The 25,090-nt window shown below is 41.3% G+C and overlaps 2 protein-coding genes across 7 annotated transcripts in view; both read right to left on the bottom strand.

Moving 5' to 3' along the window:
* Positions 1-6,528, bottom strand: part of adipor2 (adiponectin receptor 2) — a 31,739-nt gene extending 25,211 nt beyond the window's left edge. Inside the window, exons 1-2 of the mRNA XM_071502229.1 lie at positions 6,311-6,528; positions 5,400-5,597 (exon numbers count right to left, since the gene is read on the bottom strand). The gene's annotated coding sequence lies outside the window, so the exon portion shown is untranslated. The remainder of the gene's footprint in view (positions 1-5,399; positions 5,598-6,310) is intronic.
* Positions 6,529-13,413: 6,885 nt separating this feature from the next.
* The window catches only part of wnt5b (wingless-type MMTV integration site family, member 5b), a 78,472-nt gene continuing 66,795 nt past the window's right edge, over positions 13,414-25,090 (bottom strand). For 5 of the 6 annotated variants that reach the window (XM_071502532.1, XM_071502529.1, XM_071502531.1 and 2 more), the window contains 5 exons: positions 24,813-24,900; positions 24,408-24,567; positions 20,450-20,742; positions 15,616-15,774; positions 13,414-15,510 (listed from right to left, as the gene is read on the bottom strand). In XM_071502532.1, the coding sequence (XP_071358633.1) occupies positions 15,211-15,510; positions 15,616-15,774; positions 20,450-20,742; positions 24,408-24,567; positions 24,813-24,900 (1,000 nt within the window). In that variant the 3' untranslated portion in view covers positions 13,414-15,210. The remainder of the gene's footprint in view (positions 15,511-15,615; positions 15,775-20,449; positions 20,743-24,407; positions 24,568-24,812; positions 24,901-25,090) is intronic. The other variant, XR_011694176.1, reaches the window with a different exon arrangement.

Here is a 25,090-nt window from a genome sequence, read left to right on the forward strand (position 1 = left end):
TAATAAAACTGTCAATATCTTAAGCCCCTGACCTTGCTTACTCAGATAGAAAGAAAACCAGTACTATAACTTAACTTCATTTTTTTTGTGTGTCCCTGCGGTTTTGTCCCTACAAAGCAATTAAAACCTGTACATTATCAGACAAAGCAGTGAAACGACCTCAAACCTTTTCATCTAGTAGAAAGAGAAAATTAAAAAATCATTTTAATTCTAAATTTTGCAGTACTTTCATCAGCTCCTGGCTATTACTATTTCCCTAACTACGACCTATTTTTCAGGGGTGGACATAATGCTTCCAAATATTGGATTTGCTGCTCCAAAGTCAAACTGTTCATTTGGTGCTGTAATGCTGTCTGATTTCCTACGGCAGGTGAAGAGGCCTCCCTTTGTAGTTGGAAAAGCTTTACAATGATTTAAACCTGCTGTTAGAGACCACGAGACTGCTTTTACTGCTCACTGGGACGGTGTGGTCGCACTGAGACCTACACTTACACATATCCACACACATACACACCCAACCTGCCATGATATTACTGAAAACACACCTTTGATTCTGTGTCTCCACGCAGCTACACCCGAAGGCTAGTAAGTGTAAATAATCACTTTGCTTTAAGCTACTTGCAGCTTCATAAGGGTGGTGTTCGCTTCATGAGACTACTTCACCGTATTTCTCTTTATTCTAGTTGCAATTTCATCCATAGAGACCAACTGCTAATAAAAAAAAAACTAAACAATGGCAAGAAAATATCTAGGTTGATAACTCAGGGGTGGGGGGGGTGTATAAGTGTGTGTCCCCTGGTGACCCTTCAGTCCTGGTACAGCAGTGAGCTTCTGATGAGGCTGCCAGCAGTCTTATGATGGAGAGATAAACAAAGAGAACCAGTGTGAAGTGAGCAACACACACATACACACTCTTGTTCTCTCGTTCACAGTATACACACAGTGCATTTACTACCAAGTATTCACACATCTGATGGTGGAAATATATTACCATAAAGAAACATGTACCATTGATGTTCCATAGCTACATAATAGGCTAAAACTACATTTCCCAAAACCACCCTTGTGCTAAAACAGTCCTAAACAAACGAAAAAATACAATCTTATTACACACATGTACACAAGAACAGGTCCCATACTAAGTGTCATTCAGGTGTCCTTTGCTAGAGGAGATTGGCCAATTCGTCATAGTCACTGTTTGGTTTGATATTAAACAAACAAGTAACTCATTATGCAAACATACATTATTTGTAACACACATTTTAAACAGCACCAGTTCTTCTGTTAAACACTCTCCTGAAAGTTCAACAGGCAATCTTCACCTCACAATCTTTAAGTAATGGCTCCCCTAAAATAGCAGGTTTTATTTAAAAAACTATTTCTGAAAAACTCAGTGGGATTCATTGAGAATAGCAGAAGTTTGTGATGCCCACAAACAAACAATAAAATGACCCAATTTTGCCTCCAGAAGAGAGAGAGGTACCATACCATCTATGAGCAAAAGCAAAACAATGCACATAAAACAATGTAGAACACGCTGTCTCTCTACAGTATCTTTAAACCCCACATATTAAATTATCCAGGGAAATGTCAACTGCCCAATGCCTAGGCTAACACTAAAACTGGCCACATCTTGTCCCAGTTTCCACCCAAATATACTCAAAGACACTGCTCTTTGTCTCTACGTGGTATCTAACCACCAACCATCTGAACACAGAGCAGACACTCAGCTCTGGGGTGGTTCTCCTTGCATCTGCCAGACATTGACTTTTTTCAGTTACTGTCTGTAATTATGCCTCATCAACCGAATCCCTGTCTTGTGACGTTCCCCAAGGCTCTGTCGTGGTCCCGATGCTGTTTGCATTGCACTTTTTCTCAAGCAAATAAATAATTTTAAAGATGTCTCCTACCACTGTTATCAGGGCTTGTTGGCCTTTCCTTGCTCCAGGCTCAAGACAAAAGGAGACTGTGCTTTTGCGGTTGTAACTCCTAAACTCTTAAACTCTCCATTTGTTTAGACTTGCTTTTGTTTCATTTGTTCTGCTTTCTTGTGTTGGTCTCAATTGTTTTTATTTGTTTCTTATTTTTTTGTTGTGAAGCACTTTGTGACATATGCTCTTGAAAGGTGATATATAAATAAAATGTAATTACATACACAGACCACAACAAGGTCAGTGTGCTGTGGGTACTGCTAGTGAATGCAGTGCAACCAAATGCAGTGGTTTTCAAGCACTGGGTGGTAATCCAAAGGTGGGTCATATGTGGATAAAAATAGCTCCCCTAAATGTTTTGATGAAAAGGGAACCTAACTCTACTGACTATATCAAATTACCTTCGTTAGTCTGTGATATGTGAAGTAGACTGAATAAAACAGAGGTTTATGTTTTTTCCAGATAACTGTTAAATCACCTACATATAAGTTTTCTTTTGCTTTTTTTTGCTTTCAATTAACAGTTACTTTTATCATTGTCATAAATCTATCAGTTATATTCTCAATTACTTTCTTTAATGGTTTGATCAATAAAATATTGTAATTTCTCAAAGTGCAAACTGACTTATCCCAATTGAATGTTTGTCAAACCAAGTCCAAAACCCAAACATATTTAGTGTCAAAACGGAGAAGACTGAGAAAACAGAAAATATTCACATTCGAAAAGCTGGAACAAGTACATATCTGGCATATTTGCTTGAAATTGTACTTAAACAATTACTTGATGATCGAAATAGTAAGTAAACTTTACAGTGTGCAAATGTTACAAACATATGCTGTTAATGCTGCTTGCACTCACAAGTGTATAAGATGCTTACTGAGTCTATGGACAGAGTAATTAACTAGTATTAATGTGTGTACATGGTCACTTTGGCAACAAGATGACAACATTAACCATTTAAGAGAGGGGGGCATTTTGTTCTTTCTGTTTTCTACACCACAAACACGCATAGCCTCATTCTGAGAGAGTTGTGAAGGTAAGTGAGAAAGCACAGAGACGAGAAGAGAAATATAAAAGAAAGAGAGAGGCAGCTACTCTGTCTTATGATCAATCAATTTAGCAATGACAGTTCACTGCTATTCTCAGAAGCTATGTTTAGCTGCTCTTCTGCCTGGCACACTGTCAACGAGTGACTTCATTATATATTTAATTATCTAGGAAGTTGTACTTCCAGTAAAAATATGATGTATTGCTTAATAGTCATGTGTAGCAGGGTGAGAGTTGGTGCACACATTAACTCAAGCAATGAATGCTCCGAATTCATTCTTTGTAAAATTGCAAATCAATATCTTCCAACAGGAAATTGCGAATGTCCTAGTTGAAAGCATTTGAAAGGAGTGAGAAACATCTCAGATAAATAGTGGCTATGTGGTAAATTGACTGCAGTACTGTGCTTGGTGCACATCTTGATCTTTCTATATGTCCTATGCAGGCTTTGATTTACAAGTACATGGACATGCACAGGTGCAACTTCAGAACAACAGCAGGGATGGGTATGTGTAATTATGTTAAGACATCAGTTTTAAGTTTCTTTCTGGTGCTGCTAAGTTGCAAAGGAAAAAACCTGAACTTGGAAATAATGACACTTAGAAGCACCAGAGGGTCAAACTGTACAAGAAGACCTTGATTAAAAATGCAAAATGGGTTTCAACACAAATACCAACTAAGACGCAGCTCCATGAAATATCCATGGGCTAATCTCGAGCTAGGGGGCGGCTGGGAGTGTTTCTGTATATATAAAGTTTGGGTTGAAGACAAATAGGCTATCAGCTACCCACCCCATAAAATATTTATGACATGACCTCATGCTTTGTGGCAAACCAAACAGTCACACTGAAATGGGATGGGCATACATGCAGCCTATGCACTCAGTACAACTAAAAGGAAATATTAAGAAGCTATAAAATTTGAATTTAACACCCCATGTCTCTCTCTCTCTCTCTCTTTATTTATATATATATATATATATACACACTCTATAGACAGTAGTACTCAGTGGTCACCAGATCAAATTTTCAGATTTGACAATATTGCCTGCTGGTGATGACTGACGGCTAACTAACCACTTTTTGCAGTCCCATGTACGGTACTGTAAGCATTATTATTATTTGATAAAAAAGTGAATGTTGGCTTATCGTGATGAAAATGTTAGCGTTGTCTCCTGATGAGCAACTATTCAACACGTTAATGAAATGACTATGACTTACTGTGAAACTGGTGTGAAGTCCCCACAGACTCACAGTAAAGCACACTAAAGCAGACAGACTGCTTTCAGGCCAGGTCTTCAAGTCTCTGAGGTTCAAAAACATGAAATCAACTTGCACCATCTCACATGGGAACATAGTTTGTTTATGAATTAATTACTGCTTGGTACAAAGGGTATGTCACACAGAAAGCAGTGTTGTCTTGATCCAACAAGTCATGATAATATATGACAAAAACAATATATGCTGCTGGCACTTCTCAGGTGTAAATGGTTTACAGCTGTTTTTTTGTGTGATTTCACAAGGCATGAAAATACAACAAAGCAAAAAGCTAAATACCCAAACATGTATTTAGAAATAACATGTGCCACAATAGAGCAGTCAAGTTATCAAATAAATTTCCCTTTACAACAGCTATTTGCATCAACAATATGATAATAGATGCTCTCTGAACCATTCACATATCTTAAAAAAAAACATATTCAGTGCACAAAAATAGCCACACTAACCAATGATGTAAACTCAGGCAGACATAGAGTACATAGGAGTCAACACAACACTGGCGAGCAAGCAAGACAAAGAAACCCAAAACTCCAGCCAGACTACCTTCTTGTTGACAGCGACAATACGTGCACTTCCAGCACAAGAAACACACAAAGGAGCGTTTCAGTGTGTATAAGGCTAAGCTGCTGCGATAATATTTCACCTTACATTTCATAAAAGCTGTGCTGTGAAAGGTAAAAAAAAATAAAATAAAATAAAAATAAGAAGCCGACTGCAGCCCGTCGACAGGCTGTGATGAGGGTTTGTTTACACCGACCTAGCGAGCTGGCTAGTCCGCTAACAAGAGCTGCCACATCTGAAAGAAGCCAGTTAACTATTGAACAGAGCTTGTATTTATTTTGACAGCTCCCGACATCGACCTACCTGCCTTGAACATACCAAATACGGGGTCCGTGTTGGTGTCAATGCCTTGTAAAGAGAAAGCAAAGCTGTGTTTTCTCGCTGGCTAGCAGATTATGCTTCTCTCTGTTGTTTTGACAGCCAGAATTAGCTGGATAGCAAAGCTGCTAGCTGGCAGGTTACATTCAGAGAGGCGCTAACGTTACGCTAGGGAAAGTCCTGGGTGAATTTAACAATATGAAACAAGACAGAAAAACAAAAATAACTCTCTACACCGGCAAATGTCAGTTGTATTATTCACCTGGTCCCAGTGTCTGAAGGAGAATCCGTCCCTTGGGTAATGTAACTCAGTTCACAGAGAGTTGTAGACGCCGCTCTGCTCCTCTGGACTCTGAACATTTACTGACTGTCGATGTACCAGACTTGACTCAGAGACGTCAGTGGGCGGCAATAGGTGTGTGACGTCGCTCGCATGAGCGGCACATAGCCAATCAGAGCGCTAAGTGAAAAATAAACGACCAATCATTGACGACCAGGAACAGGAACACGAATTGGAGTGAGGTTTTTGTAGTTTTTAAACATTTTGACAAATTCCACGAGGCACAGATAGGAAAATTTGTCAATATATCAATAATTATGAGCTGATAAATAGATATTATGCGAGCAATACATCTGTGCACTTAAATTCAGTGGTAGGTTAATTACGTAGACAGCAGGCTTTCAGTTAGAAACTTGTTTGGCAAGTAGCTGTCATGTCGACATTGAGCAAGTTTCAACAATGTTTGGTCAACCAGCCCTACCAGCTCAGACCATACAGCATCTCACCCCAACGCCCAAACTGCCGTTTCCCAATTGCTTGTTTCATCCCACAATCCAAAACCCAGAGATATTAAATTTATAAATTTATAAATAGTTATTTATAAAAGTTATAAATAGATTAAGCCCTGACGTGTAAGAGGCTGAAATCAGCAAATGTTTGGTATTTTAGCTTGATGTACAATTTATATAATCAATATATGATAAAAAAAAATGCTCATAATAGATTTATTTTTCTTTCAATCAACTGTTTGCTTTATTAGCTAACTATTTCAACATTAGTATGTGTCCTACAAATGCAGTGTATTCTTGAAACAAGGCTATTCTGTATCTGTAATAATGATATTATTTATAATGTTATTTAGCAAGTATTTTTCTCAGGTTATTAATTCTCACCACACGTGTCGATCAACTATTCATTATGAATAAAAGAGGTATAGGTGGTGTGACAGTGCAACTCCACCAGCAGAGAAGGGAGCATGCAGCGTGATAAAAACGGCCTCATGCTGAGAATCACCCCACTGTTGGATCATCTGCTGTCTGTCCTCGCTGGTCTCCTGGCCTGGGGTGTAGCTATATATCCATGGCTGTCCACAAACACACACACAAGCACAAACCCAATCACACCACCCTGCTGCGTTACAATTATGGTTGGCTCTGATTACATGATTGTGCAAATGGATTTATTGTGATGCAAGGCTTTGGCAGCTGTGTGTGTTGCTAAACTCAGCACAGTTCAGCAGACTTTCATCAGTCCGGTTAATCAGGTGCACAGTCCCGCCCCTAAACACGTTCTGCAACTTTTTCAACAGGTCTCTTTTTGTTTTCAGGAAAGGAGAGGCCACAGAAATAACCATTCAGAAGAGGTGGCTCTAAAATGTTGAAAATCTTGCTGCCACTGCTTTGCTGATGCAGATGAATGTATCTCAGTGTATGACGTCACCTTGATACTTTGCCCTGGTTATTGTTGTATCATCCTGGGGCCATGAGTTTATCTTATCATCAATATCAATAATTTTTGATGATGGGTGAAGTTTTATTGACTTTGAACTAAAGATTAGTCTATTGGTTTACCTGTACTCTGTGTAGTTTATGGGGGGGAGATCTGAAAACAACTTTACAATATAGCATAAAATAAAATAACTATATAGATAAAGTTAGAAAGGAACTTGATGTGACTGTCCTCTTCGCCACATTGTTTTCATAGTATTTTCTGGATTTCCAACAGCACCTCATATAATTTGATTTTTCCATAACTCATTATTAACACATAGTTTTATTGATTAAGCCTTAGGTTTTTCAGCTTATTGGTTGAACTGACTGGGTGGCATAGAGTTCATCTCCCTCTGTCTGACTTTCTGACAAAGTCTACAATCATGGTTCCAGTAACTGATTTATTTTAATTTTTTTAAAGTATAAATGATGTGTCTTTAGAGTTCTGTGCCAAGGACTTAGTGTACGCAGGCACATTGTGTGATGTGATTTCAGCCTTGTCTGTTACTGATAGTGTGGTTCAGCATTTTCCTCTGAAGAAACAAGGTAAAATGATTAAATATATGGAATGGTTGGTTTCTTTAGAATAGTCTGTTCTAGGAATTTGTCTCAGTCATCCTGCTTTCTCCTGGGAAAAACAGATAATGCAGAATGACTAATAGCTGGCCAGATATCAGAAAAGAAAACATGATATATCAGCATCATTGTCAGTGTCGTTTATCAGCGTCTTCCTAAATTCACTTCATCAGATTCCACCATCCTCTTACAAACTGTAATTTCTGAATTTTGTTTTGTAGGCGATGCAGATGCTTGTGCAAATGATCTAACATGTTGCAAAACATGGTGACTTGCTGGCTACTAAAAGGAGACCTTCAGCTCCACAGGCCACCAATGAACTGCCGGCGGTGGCGACACTACACTGCTGCAGTTGGCAGGGCATCACAATTTGTTTGCATAACATTGATTTCTGATTGCACCATGTTCACATTGCTAATCCTGCATTTAAATATGTCTTTGTTGCTCTATCTGTGTCTGTGTGGGAACATGTGTGCAAGGCCATCCTTGGGTAATGTGGCCATTTAGGTAATCTGCTGCTGCCGTACCAAGAGGAGCAACAAAGTAGACATGGTCGCTGTGTCTGTAACTGTGTGTGTACAATACGCACACACAAATTATGTGTGTTTCTTTCTCTGAATAAATTAAGTAAATAAAAAGATTTTAAGTTCGGAGTATTTCTATCAACGCTTTGTTGTACAGTGCACGCAGTATCAGAGGTCTAGTTGAGATACATAGAGGACATACTTTCATTTGCATTTGCGAGGTAGTAATTTGTAAGAAGTAAACTGCATCTATACAGAACACAACAAAACATCTAAACATACAATATTGAGAATAACATCATTTATTTTTTTCTGTAGCTCATGATTATCTATATAATTTCTTTAAAATACAGGTAGCTTTCCATCAGCTGGCAGTGATGTGTTTAGGTGGTGTCTGTTAAAGAGATTGTATGTGTTGTTGACATCCAGTCATCACAAGTCCCAACAGGTAGACCACACCTGACATCAGGATTATGTCTGCTTGTGTATTTCTTTGTTAAATAATTTAAATCACAAACGTTTATTAATTCAGTTGCTGCCACTTTTGGGCTAACAGTTCGGGCTAAAGCTCTGAAATCGTAAATAAAAATACTACATTACAAATTGTGTGTTGTTTCTCAAAATGCAAATGCAACTAGGAGCTAAGACGTCTTGAAAGAAATACAACTTTCAAACTGTAGAGCTGAATACAGAACACATGATCCCACATATGGTTACTAACACCCTGATCTAATACACAAACACACACGCATGTGTGTGTGTGTGTGTGTGTGTGTACATGGGGTGTGACAGAGGGGAAGAGCATTGATGTTAACAGTTCAACGCCCACCACACCTCTTGAGTTCACCACACCTCATTCCCTCATTCCCTCATTCACAGGTCATGGAAAGTTTTATCGCCTTATGTAGCCTTCTATTAATGAGAGTTGTTGCATTGAGAACAGAACAGAACATTTAATAAATTGTTAATTGTGTTGTTAATCATGTGTAAGATGTTAGGTTAATAATGCAGACCATGCACGCTGAATCAATTATGGGAACTGCAGCTTGAAAAGTCCTGGACCAATGAGGTACATTACTGTGTCTGTTCAGTGTCTAGTCTGTATCACGTGTGTCTTTACCTGCTGGTGGTGCTGGTTGGGAAATTAAGTTTTCATAAAGCCTGGAGTGAGTCTTTGCATACTTCCTGGTATCACAGTTGGATTTTAATAAACATTTCATGGTTGCTGCCCTGAATTCCTCAAAGTGGTCTGATGATAGCTGCTTTAATGAATTACTTTTTTTTTTTTTTTTGCAGTTTGCATGAGCTCTTTGTCAAGAGTTATTGCAATGAAAAGGAGCCTATTGATGAGGGAGCTCACAGTACATTTACTACATTACATTACTACATTAGATATTCTGGTTTAGTGCGACTCAGTGGTTCCATTCTGCTGCAGCCAAAGCAGCTCACAGATAAGTGGCTGAACATTTGTGTTTGATTTGGTCGCTGAGCTCTGTGTGTGTTTGACAACGACAGAATAGACAACTGAATAAGAGAGAAGCAGAGCAGTTGACACAGAAACAGACTGCAAATGTACTGTGTGTGTGAGAGAGAAAATGAGGTTGTGTCTTTTTGACTTCAGCTAATCCCGATCAGAGAGTTTGCCTACAGACGTCTTAACTGCAGCAGCTGCTGGCAAATCAACACACACACACACACACACACACACACACACACACACACACACACACACCACGTGCAAGATCCCATTGTAGAGTTTGCTTTTCGCATTATGTACAGCTACAGTAAAAATGATCAAAAATAGCTTTTTCTCAGCGAGGCAACATTGTAAAATAACCACTATCAAAAGTGCTGCTGTAGCCCAATGTCTTATGGGGCTCAATGTCATCTGTGCAATGGAAGATCTTGGCTTCACAGTATTTGCAAAGCTTTGTCTATTGAAGTGTTGCTTTTTATCCAGAAAGCTGTCCAGCTTCAGCAGTTTCCTCCTACTGGACACAACAGGAGACACAACCAGAGCTCCATACTCCTCCTCTCGTGCTCCACCACAGCGAGAACAGGTTGTAGAGGACATGATCCGCAAAGACAACGCAGAGGGAAAAGGAAAGATGTTGAGGCGAACTGCACAAGCTATTCTTACAATAATGTGGTCTGGCTGGAAGAAAAGTTAAGCGTGCCGCTAAGCAGGTTAGCACATAATAACATAATAACACATAATTAGCCACCTGGCTGTGAAAGACTAAAAGGTCCTGCAGGTAAGAACCAGGGGGTCATAACAGGACTCAGCTGGATCCTATTAATGCCATCTATTTACACCTTACTGGTGTTTTCGGCCAGTTTGTGTGCAGTAGACCAGAGAGATGTTTTGTACCAGTGAGCTGCTTAACTGTGTCTCCAGGAAGAGCACAGTCAAAGCTGCACAGACCAAGATAAGGGCAATGTTTATAATCCAGTCAACACTGCAGGACAGCTGCACATCACTGGACACCTGCGGAGACAGAAGAAAATCTGAATAATTATTTCTACAAAATGCCCCCTTATGGACTCTATGATACATTGGCCTAAACCAGAAAGACACAGATGCCCCCCAAAAACCTTTCTGAAGTTGCCTTAACTGCATTTTCTGTCCCAGCGAGTGGTGCAAAATGTACAAGAATGACTTAAGGCACAAAATCTGCAAAGAGACTGATGGTAAAGTCAGTCTGAAGTCCAGCCACAGCAGTCCGGCATCCATACTTAAAAGGTGACTTACTAACAATCCTAACCATTAATATTCTCACAAGAAAAAAGGCAGATAACAGCACTGATTGCTGTTTGTTTGTGTCAGAGATTTCAAATTATCAGCATCACAGCAGCAGATGGCTGTCAGGTGAAAAGGATTAGACAGACCATAAGGTTACACTTTCACTGGTCTAATCTTCAGCAAATACACACAAACACACACACACACACACACACAACGCGGACGTAGATAAACAATCAAAAATATTACTAAAATATTAATGAGCAGTCTACAATGAGAGAGAACGTTAAGCACGCACACACACACACACACACACACACAGAGAGAGAGAGTCCTCTGAGTCAGGTGAGGAGGATTACATAGAGACAGTACTGTAGGTCGGTCATGCTGCTCTGGTCAGTGATCTAATCCAATTAGTGGTGAGCAGCTAAAAGTAATGGGATTGTTAGTTAGGTCACTGTACAGACCTGCTTAGCCATGACTGTACGCTTGACATTCAGTGCTAAAAGCTGTAAGAGGTTGTTGAGCAAAGCTGCCAAAGCATTTTATATTTAAATTTACTCCCTTGGCAGAGCTTTTATCCAAAGTGACTTACGAGTGAGGAACGACACTCAAGCCTCAGTGCAGTAGATGAGTAAGCACTGAGTACTAATTTTGTTCAATAAGACAAAGTAAGTGTGAGTTATGCATGTTTGGGTGCTGGAAGTGTCAGGAGAAGAGGTGCTCTCAATAAAGATGAGTCTTCAAGAGATTCTTGAAGATAGCTCGTTCCACCATCGGAGGGAACCACAAATCAAAGTGTGCAGGATTAGCAATGCCAGGCGACATTCCTTGGAGAAAGTGTAGCGGCCCAGAAGGAGCATAAGCCTGTATGATTGAGTTCAAGTAGATGGGTGCTAAGACATCACTCTGTAGGAAAGCAAAGTAGTGACTTGAGTTTGATTTGGGCGGCCATGGGGGTCAAAGAGCAGCGCAGTGACATGACCTGTGATGTTTAGCTTGATTTCGCATTTATCGGTGAGAACAGAGTGGAGGAACATATTTATATATTACCCAGTACAGACAGAGATGAACCAATCAGAGTAAACAGACCTGTTTACCTTGTCAGTGTCCTGGCTCGGTGGACTCGTACAGTCTGACTTGCTTGTTTTCACCTGAGTAGGTCTTCACACAGTGAGGGATTAGCAACACAAAATATGTTTTTTAAGGGAGGGAACCTGTTCACACACCCTGGGGTCCAGCAACTCACAACAACTGGCCGAAACTCACAGCGATTACGCACAGCTAATGTGAGTGAAGTGTTACAACTGCAGTCTCCGCAAAGCTGTGAGCTTTTCTAAAATTATAAAGAAATCACACTGCTGTTTGCATCAGGTCATCACATGAGATGTTGATGTACAAATATGAAGAGAAAATGTTGTTAGATTTTTTTGTTGATTTTTTTTTTTTTTTTTTTAAGCAGGGAAAAAAAAAGAATCCTAATAAATCAGCTGTAAAAAAAAAATCACATGCTCAAGGTAAGAAGACTGCATACAACTACGAACATACATAACATTTTACTTTTTTGTGTAAGAAAACGATACATACATATAAACACGTGTTGTTGCATTAAAGACAAAAACATTATGGTTATCTGCTCTTGTCAGGACTGTTATACTGATGTGACTGAAACTGCTCAACATGGATTTTTGCAAAATGCTTTATTTAGTGTCATTTGAGTTGAATTTAAAAGTAAATGTAAAGACTAACTCCAGATTCAGTCTGAGGGGATTATGGTTGTCTTTAATGAAAGTCTGCAGTTGAGATTTTTAATCATGAACCTGAGAAACTGAAACACCTGGAAAGTGCCCACTTAAAATTTATCTGGGTGAATTCAATGACCATTTGTGTTTGATTGTTTCAGCTATATATCAGTGAGGCTTCATAACAGTCGTAAACATTCAGGGGAAACATTAGGCTATCATTCCTCCCGAATAACTGGAGCTAAAACCTAAACCAGTATTAACATTTATTGCCGTTTTTAGTGGAGCGTGTTAGTATCAGATGATTACGTTGATTCAGAGGCCTCCCAACACCAACCAAGGACGCAAAACCTTTCTGTTGACCTGAGTGAAAAGTTTTAGTGTCACAGTTTTGACGGCTATAACAAGAATTAAATTACAACTAATTTCGCTGGAGAGTTTGTTGTGACGGTTTTGTGCTCTCCCTGGGAAGAAATTTGTCATTTAACGCAGCAAGTGTATGAGAATTGATTGGAAAAGCCAATTCTGCTTCAGTGTCACGTCTCACGTCCTGCACACATCAGGGTAAACAGTAAAATTATGGTTGTCAAACCTGGTAATGGTCCATTTCTTATTTCATTTTGTTTCGCTTGAATGTTTTTCACTTACTTTTACATGACTAGTGACAAACTCATTCCATTTATCATTTTCTGAATTTCAACAGCTTCTCAGATGCTAAACCTGGCCCTGTTTTATGAATGGCAGTACTGTAATTCTTACTTCCCGTCCCTATTTAGCTACTGTGGCATAGTTTTCCAAAACAGCCTCTGAATGACAAATACTTCTTTGTAGTTGTCGTGTTGTTGGGGAACAGAGTAAAATGTTGGCTGCAATCAGACTTTTCCAAAAGAACTGCAGCGGACCCAGAAACAGAACAAAGCCTCATTGTCGAAGACTAGTTTATCAAAAGAATACATAGTAATACTCACGTATAAAACACAGAAAACAGAGAATGAAAAACAATAATAAAATATACTTTCTTTTCTGATCTAGTTTTTTTTTTAAAGTAGCCCATAATAAATTGCAGTCCTTTCTGTCTTTCCGCGCTCACACATTCATTTTTCCACAGCATGTTCGGTCCTCTTCCGTTCACTTTGTCCTCTTCATGTTCATTATTAACTGTCCATTCATTGCATTGCATTATAAAGTTACAATATTCTCAACCCAACCCACACAAATTGTAAAATACATGGTACAACAGTGTTATAAGATGTTGTAGAAACTGGTCGCACAACTGCCAAATTGACACCACAGGGCTTTTTGTTGACTTAATAAGTTGCATAACAACATGAGATGAAGAGGTCCACTCACGGTGAACGTGTCTCTTAGTGCGGGTTCATTCAGCCCGATACAGCACATTAATCTCACTAATGGAGGTTTCGCTCGCGTCACTGTCAGATGAAGGTCACGGAGCCGGACTGCCGGTGTGAGCTGCTTCTTTAAACAGCCTGCGTGTCGAGATGGCTGCAACCGGCGAGCCTCATTAACCTGCACAGACACTTGTCAGGTCACAGGCACTGGAAATCTGCTCTGGTAATACAAGTAACAACAGTAGTTACACTGAGACAAATGGAGAGTAAGTCATTAGTCCATTTTTTGACTTGAAGATTAAGTGTTTCCGCTGCACCTTTCTCGCGAGATCTACAGCTGGATATTCCCGTGCTTGAGTTTTCCAGTCAGCTGTGTAGCTTTGTGAAAGTGTCTCCAGAATTTTGTTGCAAAATCACCAAAATCCACCTCCTTTTGTCCTTCTTTTAAACTCATCTGACTTTTCCCCCCTTTTCTTGATTCCCTCTATTCCCCCAATTCCTCATTTGTACCCCCCAGTAAGTGATTCTTCCTCTGCTGTCTCTCTTCTGTCTGTTTCAGTCTGGATTTTTTCTGAATTCCTGGATGTTGCAGGTGTGTTTGGCAACGTCAGCACAAGCCACGTATGTGAATATTTCTCTTGCAGGGTTAAAGGTCAAAAGGTTTTTGAAACACGCATGGTGACACCACTCAGTTAGCACTCAAATGGCTCCATTCCCAACAGGTACACAGAGTTTTATGGGTCCAAACTGTGTCTCAGGCTTTGAGTCTTTTTAAATAACAAACAGAGCTGTATGTTTATTTATTATTTAATTATATATTTATTTCATTTCCTCGTTATCACCTCACACTGGTTATATGTGTCCCCTTTTTAGGATCCAGTTGTTCCACCATTTATCCTTGATGCCCTTCTTGATTCCTCCGTGTCCTTTGTCCTTCCTTCCCTACATCCTTCTTTCCTTCAGGGTTGTGATCAGGATATTTCACAGAAAAGCAGAAAGTGATGACGGAGTGGGCCGAAAACTGAAAATCTCAAAGTTGTCTGAAGAGTGTGGAGAGCGTCCCATTCCTCCCTGCCTCCTAGTTTTGTCTCTCCTCCCATCCATCTGTTGTTCTTCCTCACCTATCCATTCATCATTCTGCTGTTAACAAGCAAAGAAACTGCCAAACCGGTGTTATATGCAGCTTGCTGTGAAAAGGTAGGAGATTTATCTTTAGAGGTGAGGAGGAAAAATGGAATTTAACGTCTTAACTCATCCTGAACAAAACCCTGAAAAGCCACCTTCACCCTCCATCATCCCACTGTCCCGCCGCTGTCTCCCTCTCCCTCCGTTTTCATCCCCTTCCATCCGTCTGTCGTCCGTCGGCGTGCTATTTACACACAAACTGGTCCACGAGCGTCGTGCAGCGCTTGCACTTGACGTAGCAGCACCAGTGGAACTTGCAGTGGCAGCGCTCGTGCTTGTAGGTCTTGAACTGATCGTATCCTCTGCCGCAGCACATCAGCTCGCAGCCGTCCATGCCCTCCGACGTTTTGTTGCAGAGGCGGCCCTGCGTGCCCAGGGAGCCTGTGGTCTCGTTGCGGAGGCAGTAGTCCGGGCTGGGGTCGATGTAGACCAAGTCCTCCGGGGTCGGGGTGTTGAAGCGTTTGTCGACCAGCTCCAGCTTCCCCTGGATGAGACAAAGAAAGAGACAACTGGTGTAAGATTTAAAATGGATTTTTTGTGTGTGTATTTCAGTTCAACTTTTGGACACCCTGGAGGGAGAATTCAATACCTTGCGTCCAATGCGCATGGCAGCAGCACTGTCGTATTTCTCCTTCAGAAACTCTCCAACTCGTCTGAAGTCGGCCAGCTGGAGCCAACATGTCTTCAGACTGCAGGAACCCGAGACTCCGTGACACTTACAGGCCACATTAGCAAGGTTATACGCCGCCTGGTTGAATGAGAGAAAGAGAGAGACCTTTTCACTCATCTGGTTTCTTTATATCTTATTTGATCTATATCTGATCCATACAGAGTGAACAGAAAATAATTTAACTCTAGTGTATTTTTTTTTTCAACTATATCCACTCTGATATTTTAGTGCGACATGAAGCTTTCTAAATGTTAGATGTGTAATAAAATAAACACTTTTTGCAGCTTTTCTTGTAACATAAGGACAAACTATAATAAATAAAGAATAAAAGACATAAAAGCACATTAGAATAAATTCCAAACATGTAAGAGGCCTCATGAAATTGTCTCACAGACTGGAGCTGACCCTGGGCCTGACCCTGAAATCGATGCTGTAGTTGTGTTTTTCCTGCTACGCTGCTACCATCTAGTGACGAGGATGTGTAACTGCTCCCTCCGGTCGCCTATTCAGCAGAGTGTTGCAGAGAACTCATCAAACTGCCCCCTGGATAAGTCAGGGTAAATCCAGGTGGAAGATGTTTTAGGTTAAGTTTATACAGTTTTTAGTTGATGCACTCTGGAGCTTTGGGTCATTTCACACGGTCGCTGCTGCCAGATTACATGGGAAGAAAGAGAGACACCACATGTAAGATCCACATGTGCCAGCTGAGTGCTTGTCCAAGCACTGCTGGGCTTCCTAAGGGGCATCCCGCCCCCGCTTGCCTCCAAAATAACTTTTACGCCACAGCTTGAAATCTGGAAATATCCCTGTGTCTGGTTGTCTGTCACCACTGTGTGCTGATGCAGAACCGGCCGTCTGTTCAAATGTGCAGTGAAAGCGATAAACAAAAGGGAAAATGCAAAGCAAAGAAAAACAAAGAAAAGATTTTTTCTTTTTCTTTTTTGCTCCATATGCGCTGTTCTCGGACACCGCCGTCAATACTGCTCCACCAAACTAAAACAAACAGCTGACTCAGAATAGAAGGTCTATTGCTAACCAGAGGAAATGAGGCTTTATTGTAAAATTGACTTTCCCACACAGTTCCTATATAGAAAGCAGTCATTTTAAAGAATATGTAGAGGAGATATATTATTAAAGTCTGCAGCTTTCTGTGAAGTCATCCTATAACCAGAGAGATCACAGGGTAGATCCACTCATCTGCCTTTAATTTATTACTTCTCTCATGACACATGCTGCAAATTTCTCGCATCAGTTAATTATTCCAGACAGCAGAAGTGGCTTCATGTCTAAGATTAAAAGTATATACAAGGACAGGAAACGCAAGATTTATAATCCAAGCAGCGGTGAACTGTAGGGGAGTCAGTTAAAAAGCGTTCAGTACACTCACATAAATTATACACAAGCACTGTGTTATGTTTTGTTCTGCCCCCTCCCTCCCTCCCTCCATACCAGTGAAACCCATCACTCCGTCTCCTCACATTGCCTGATCTCAATTACCTTCTCACCTCTGTTAACCCCTGCGTCCCAAACACCAGTGACCCCCACCTCCCACCTCCCACCCCTGCTCCCCTGTCCTCTACTTTACTACCCAGCAGGCATAGCACTCGGCACCCTCCAATCCTGTGACTCGACCCCCGCGACCCCTCAAACCTGAGGACAGGGGACAATGACATTTTGTAGAAGAGTCAAAGGGTTGGTGGTTTTGTTCTTGACATTTTAGGCCTGTAGTTCTCAAAATGCTAATGAGGAAAGTGTCAAGTATTTCTCTTTATATGGGAGAATATGTTTTTTTTAAAGTTAGAATTAGTGTCATAAATTCATCATCAGGAGGAAATCCTTATATTTTATGACCTCCTGCTGCTTTATGAGCCTTCATGTTCACTCACATCCCCAACTGTGGGGTCTATTAGATGTTTAGAGCACCAATAATGAAGAAACTGGAGATGCAACTTTTTTCTTCTACACATTTCCAAGGATATTAGTGAACCAAATCATAGAGTTTTTGAGCAACAGCCTAAAACAGATCTATTTTTCAGTTTTATAACAATTTGCACTGCTTGTTTCATGTGTCTGACGACTTTGAGCCTCGCTCTTTGTATGAACGGTGCTTTTTATTATTATAACACATTACAAGCTGCCAATAACCTCATGCTGCCAAATCACACCATCCATGTGTGTGTCCAGCTTCATACTGAGCTATTTGGTAGGTCATGCCTGCTGGGCGCAATGACACTGGACCTTATGAACACACACACACACACGTCCAGTCATCCGTGGTGGAGACATGGTCTCTGTGTCAGGCACAATAGGTTCTGCTCAGACAGGGTTAGGGGTTAGGAGCCGTGTGTGTGTGTGTGTGTGTGTGTGTGTGTGGAGTCAGTACTAGAATGGGGCAGAAATAGAGAAAATAGCCCACCCTTTGTGACAGGAAAAGCAATGAATGAGGAGTTAAGACAGCCAAAAACACATTTCATGTCTTATCCTCCTGTTGTTGAAGTGAAGAGCTGAAGTAATCTTACACTTTCTTTCATGTTAATCTATTGATCTGACTTATTGTTGTCATCCCCCCTCTCGTCTCTGTCCTCATGAGGACGAGGTGACATCTGATAGTGCTCACTGAAGAGAGAGAGGCTAGACTGTTTGTTGGCTGTTACACCTTTTAAGTCCAGTATAGTTGCACAGGTCGGAGAGAGGGTCTGCAACCATCAGCATGGACCATCCAAATGCAACCCAAACTTTCTGACTGTGCGGACTGTACAATGTGTGGACAACATTTGTGTATACAAACAGCCACTGGAACTGAAAATCAGATCTTAAACCTGAACGTAACATTTTACACACTGTATGACATATGTCCACATATAAACTGTATCTGCTCATGCAAACACTTAGTAGCTTAACTATTCTATCAAATAGAAGAAAACTGTATGTTTTGCGCATAACTTTGTACAATTTCCCATGTAACTGGAGACGGAAAGATTTTGTTTATAATCCAAAATGCATGCATGTGCTTGCTTACCCAGCGTGCAAGGTTGAGGATTCAGAGATTAAGTGTTTCTCTTTTTTGGATGACTCTTTTTTTTTTAATTTCCAAAATCAAAACCATTGAGACGTGTCACTGTTGCGACAAAGTGGTCCACAGGTTGACAGATGAATCTGGAAGTCCACCTCTGTGAGGCGGCACAAACATGGCCTGTTATTGTCTTTAGACTGGGAATGTACATTTAGTTGTTTTGGTCTCTATGTGACAAGCGCTGCCTCATTTGATTTGTGTGAAACGGAGACAGTGTACCTAGGTGACTGTGTGCATGTGTGTGTGTGCATGTGTGTGTGTGTGTATGTGTGTGTGTGTGTGTGTGAGTCTTTGAGAGTCGGGGGAGTGTGACGGAGTTCCATTCCTCACCCTGCGTCTCTGTCTCCAGACGCTTGTACACACACACACACACACACACACACACACACACACGGAAACACACACACACACACACACACACACACACACACACACACAGCGGCACGCCCCTGTCACCTCTACAAAAGCCCTGTGGTTTGCCTTGTTCAACCAAGCAAGACAAATCCCGCTTAAGACAAACCAGCGTGTCCTGAAAGAAAGAGAGAGAAAGAGGGATGGAGAGAAGGGGAGAAACTGTCTTCCTCTCTCTTGCTCTCCTCCTTTTCATCTCTCTCTTCTCCTCTCTTCCGTCCCAGTGGCCAGCCAACAATGAGAGCAAAAGAATCAAACAGGAGAGAGGAGGAACGCTCATTCAAAAAGAGTGTGTGTTACAGGACTGTGTGTGTGCACGGGTGTGTTAATACAAGGCCGGAGCAGTAGATCTTTCTCTCATACACACACCTATAGCCCCAATGGGACCCTCAGCAGAAACACAACCTCTCCAGACCCTCACCTTTGACCTCTGACACACACATGCACAAAAACCAGGCTCACTGTCTCTCACACAAATCAAATGGAGCTGAGCACACACAGACTAAGACACACACACACACACACACACACACACACACACACACAGCGTCTCTGTCTTGTAAACAGCTTAAACAAAGCTTCTCTAACTGAAGATAAACACATTCTCCTGATCCACTGTGTACCAGTATGGGCAAATGGATCTTTTATGAGGAAAGTGTGTGTGTGTGAGCGAGCAGTCAAAGGTGAAAGGTTTCTTTTAGTGCATTTCTTGTAATGCTCCCTCCACCTGAAAGCATTTCCAAACAAGCGCCTACATCAAGTTTGGAGCTTCTGATTGTCTCTGTATGGCAACCAGCAAGGGACAAAAACCTTTAAAAAGTGTTTTTTTTTTTTATCTAGTTGTTTTTCCTTCATTTTCAGTCAAGTTTAATCTCTGAAATCTCATCATGCAACTCCACTGTGTGTGAAAGAGGTTGTATTTGTGTGTCTGTGTGTGCTACTCTGGTGGAATGTGCGTTGACCTGGCGACCTAGCCAGACTCCAAGGGCGTTAGCAGTTATACCATTTGGACCCTCCCAATAAATAACCTACACACACACTCACAAAAATCCCGGCAGGTCAGGCAATCGGGGGCCACCTTGACTCACACACACATTCCTTACAGACACACAGATATAGTATGGGGTAACACAGATGTGTACACACACCTTTTTCACTAAAGTTTCACTTCTAGATCTCCAAAGCTTCATATTGATTTAAAAAAAAAAGTGCACCTCTTTTTTCCAAGATAAAAAGTAAAAGTAGGAGCGTGTGTTTTGTCCTCCATACCTGCCTCCCTGCTTCATTATTCTGCAGGTTCATCAGTGTCCGGGCGTGCTCCGATGACCCACGCGGGTAATTCTTCTCCCTCTCCCTGGCATCCACAAACTCACGTGCAAACCGGTAGCCGTAATGCACGTTGTCGCCGCAGCCGCCCCACAGCCAATCCCGAGGCAGGTCACGGGGTCGGGCGGCACGGCTGCAGCCGCAGGTGGAGAGCTCGCCCTCGCGGCACGCCCGGCTGATGGCGTTGACCACGCCGGCCGCGCTGATGGCATAGGTGAAGGCTGTTTCCCTGGAGCCTGAAGGAAAAAAAGAAACACAAAGTTAACTTTAGGACAGGTTTGAACATTGAAATTCTCACACACAGTAAGATGTAGTTTGCCGCGATAGCAGTGATTTTAATTTATTCAGGGTTTCGAGTGAGTGTGTGTTGGTCTGTGTGCATTCAGTGACAGGAAACATGGGTAGCCGCTCAGGTTAACCCCCCCCCCAACACACACAGCAAACAGCCCCACACCCCTGCAGACCTAACAATAGACAATAGCTGTGACTTTAGGCTCCAACTCTGTACCTGGTTAAACTCAACAGCTTTAAATACCAGCTCAGTGATCCATAATACATGTGCAGCATTTGATGACGTAAACATATCAGTTTCTCCAGAATCACTTGGAGCTTTGCTAACTTCCACGTAATTGTCCTTTGGGTATAACTTGTCCCAGGCCTGGCTTAGTCAACTGTAGTGTTTTAGGATCACTTCATCCAGATTAAATGGAATTTCACTTGTGGTGTTCACAGCCACGACCTTCCAGAAACAACGTACTTGTTACTCTGTCAACTGTTATGATGGGAACTACTTTCTGCCTTACAAATAGTCCCTATACAAACTGTTGACGGTGTGTTCTGTGGATTATCCAGAGCAAAACGGACGCATTTCCAGGAAAGATATGTAGCTGCTAATTGTTATTTTTCAATGCAGTGAGCACCAACAATAAAATCCAAGGCAGACAAAAGGCACAAACCTCAGAGACAGTTGTTTTAAAAACGTGGGACATATAAAAACCAATGGTTAATGTGTGTGAACCGACCCTTTAAACAGATCAAATGCAGGAACAAGAGGAGTGGAGCTAGGTTAACGTCAGTGGAAAAACATTTAATGGGAGCACATCTAATATTTGAGCCATAAATTAGGATGCTGCTCATCCCTGCTCATACTGTTACTCTTCATAGTTTACAATATAATTACAATACAATACAGTTTCAGTGATCAGTCTGCTGCTACTCTTTGTAGTTGCCTGGATGCAGAGCATTCAACAGACTAGTCCATATTAATGATTTCTATTGACTAACGCCATCTAACACCATTTTACAGTGTGGAATACACAACACAACCCGCATGTCCTATTCTCTGCATTAATACACAAACCATCCCAACACACAAGGAAGTAAAAAAAAAAAAAAAAAGGACAGAGACAAGGGCCTGACAGGTGGGAGGTTAACTGCTGTGAAACTCCATGATTTACATGTGAACAGTCAAGCGACTCGAAGTACTTCAGGTTGAGGCTGCATTTACATCTCAGTGAAAACCTATTAGTTGTGATTTCAGTGTTTGACTCTTTATATGGAGAGTTTTCTTTAATTAAAATATCTTTGAAGCTTGATGTCACTGTTATCGAGAAACCACCACAATATTGGTCTGCAGGACTCAGTGCTGAGTTTAATGTCTCCTATTTTTCAGTTTCACTATCACATTCCTGTAAAAATGGCTACCCGAAACTACTGTCTGAGATATCTATTAGTGACTCCAGGTCTTCATCCTCAAATATTTTTTAATCTTTATCTTAAGACGTAAACATAATTATCCGGATGGCTTTTTGTTCATCTGTTACGCCACAGAGGAAACAAACAAGTTCTATATCAAAACTCGCACATTAATCAAAGTCAAAGCCATGAACATACAGTTTAGAGTCTACAGTGTGTTGCACCCCTCCCTCTTACAACCCCCCTCCAGCCCTCACATCTGTTTTTTATGGTCTCTAATGCATTTCTGATGCTGCAATATTCCTATAACATCCCCATAGACTGCTTAATCATAATTAAATGTTGCTTAGATCATACTTCATATATTAGCATGCCTATTAGTGTGTCCTATTTATTTATACATTAACGCCATTTTAAGTGTTTTGATGTGTTATTTGCATTCTCTGGTATGGCTCCATAACACTGGGTTCCTAAAGACTGGAATCAACACCAGCCCTGCAGCCAGACAGACAGGTATGCATTCAAAGCTGAGGCGTGTGGGCCATTCATTCAAGGTTTTAGGAGCAGTAAGTAACCCAGTCCGGTCTGGCCATACATATTATGCAGCAGGATAAAGAGACAGAGAGGGAGGCCGAGTGGTTTATGAGACTGCGGAGCCAAGACTTCAAATAGCAGGTCCGGATCTGCCGGCTCGGTGTCAGCTCATCAGTGCATTTCAAAAGAGGAGCCGCAGGACAATGGACCGACTAACACCTCCATATAAACCTGGAGAGAGACTGACTGTCAATAGAGAGACAGGCAGAGAGGGACGGAGACAGGGTGAAAAGAGCCGCAAACACCTCGTCCGACTGCCCGCAGCGGATTTGACACTTACTTGTTGATGAGAGGTTTCCCACATCGCCCGCTGGGAATTAGACGCGCAAAAGAAGCTGATCCGGGATCTGCGCTCCATATTTATTAAAATGACTGGAGACACATGACGCTTTTCTTTCTAGCTAATGATAGTTTTTTTTTTTTGTTTGTTTGTTTTTAATGCGTCTGGACGCCTGATTCTGGAGCGTTTTGCCTTCGCTTTTACTCGAGTTGATCGTTTCTGTGCGCCTGCGCAACGTGGGAGTGACAAGTGAGCTGGGCGCAAACTATGCGCAAGCAAAGCGAGTTCTCTGTGTAATATTTGTGGCAAAATGGAAGTATGAAATGTTATGAATCTTACCAATGATATGCCTAATTCAATATTACCCTAGTCATCTCCTCACATTTGTTTCCTTGAGGAAATGTATTGACATGACACACTATTCTCATGGGGATCATTGCGTTTTTTCATTGTTTTTTTTTATCCAAACCTCATGAGAAAATGAACTTGCATGACTCCACCTGATTGAACGGGATTTACCTGGTAGTTGTGCTAACCTTTGATTTCTGATTTCATATCTTATCACAACCCTGGAATTCTCTTCCGAGACAAGGCTTCACAAATAAACTACAGTCTGTTTCCCTTAATGTGGATTATTTCAACAGAATGAAATGACCAAATCACAACACTCTGTTATATTCAATTTAAGACTAAAGAATAATATGCTGTATTATTTCAGCCTGTCACCTGACTGAACTCAAACAACCTCTTCTCTGTTCTGTGACCCTGACCTGCACGACCTGTCCACACACTCTGAGTTTTCACTGAGCCTTTTATTACTCTGGTAGTCACAATCACGGCCCTTTCAAAATAAGACTATTAATTGGTGCATTACTGTCACCATCTTGTAAGAATATCATCCTACTATGACAACTGTTGTGAAATACTCTACATGTCTTAATGCCGCGCTTGGGTTTCAGTTGCCAACAAGTTTTTCTTTCATGCTTATTTTCAAAAATAAAATTAGAGATGTCACTGACTGATTTGACTGAGGGTTATAAATGTGCTCCATAACAAATAAAGTGGGCTTTTGCATGCTCTTTTTTTTTTTTCTTTTTTGTTGCTTATATGCAATTGTCTTACAACAGGAACACTGGTTATATTGAGACACAATATATGCTATGCAATCAAAAAATGAAAGGCAACAGCTTCTTAAATCTATAACACAGAGAAGTGTGGAAATTGCCACCGCCCTCAAACTGTATGACCACCGATGGACTCCTAAGACAGAAAACCAACGACAACCTTTCCCTATGCTGTTCCTGATTCCTCTGTTCTCATCAGTCAACTCACCGATCTGCATGACTCGTCCAAACACAGACGTGTTGTCCACAGTGCTGCAGTTCCACCTCCTCTGTCTGAACTGGTACTGGCACTCCTTGATGCCGGTCTTGGCTCCGTCTCCAATGTAGATCATGTGGTCCTGGTACAGCTGGCAGAGCTTCCTCTGGCCCTGCAGACCGCACAGCAGCAGCAGAGGGGAGATTAGCAGAGATTAGTCTGTTAATGGTTTGATACTTTAGTGGTCACTGTGGGGAAATTCCCCCTTTATCTGACCAGTTCCTCAGAGTCAGGGTACTGGAGGTACAGAGGAGGATCAGATGCTCAGAACGTAATGCTCACTGAATTCAAGTTATGAGAGTGGTTATAGATTAAAAACAAGCAAACAGGCTGTTTTTCCCACAGACAGGAACTTACCTGAGAGAGTCCAGACAGCTGACTGCAGAGAGGCTGAGCTCCAATGATGTACATCTCTGGCCGCTGGATCGGGGTCAGAGCTAGTGACCTGAGAGACAGAGGCCATATTAATCCACAGTTCAAACTAATAAACCAAATCTATTCTGCTCAGAGAGAAGTGGCACAGACTGAGCTTCTGCGATGTACGACTCCCTCTCTGAGAGGAGGTCGCTGCTGCAGAGGACAAAGTTCAGACAGGTTTTATTAGAACAACCGGCCTATAAAATGTAGATATATAG

The sequence above is a fragment of the Trachinotus anak genome, unplaced genomic scaffold (assembly GCF_046630095.1).
Source record: "Trachinotus anak isolate AG129_WGS33_773 ecotype Australia unplaced genomic scaffold, CSIRO_AGI_Tana_v1 ptg000018l, whole genome shotgun sequence".
NCBI lineage: Eukaryota > Metazoa > Chordata > Actinopteri > Carangiformes > Carangidae > Trachinotus > Trachinotus anak.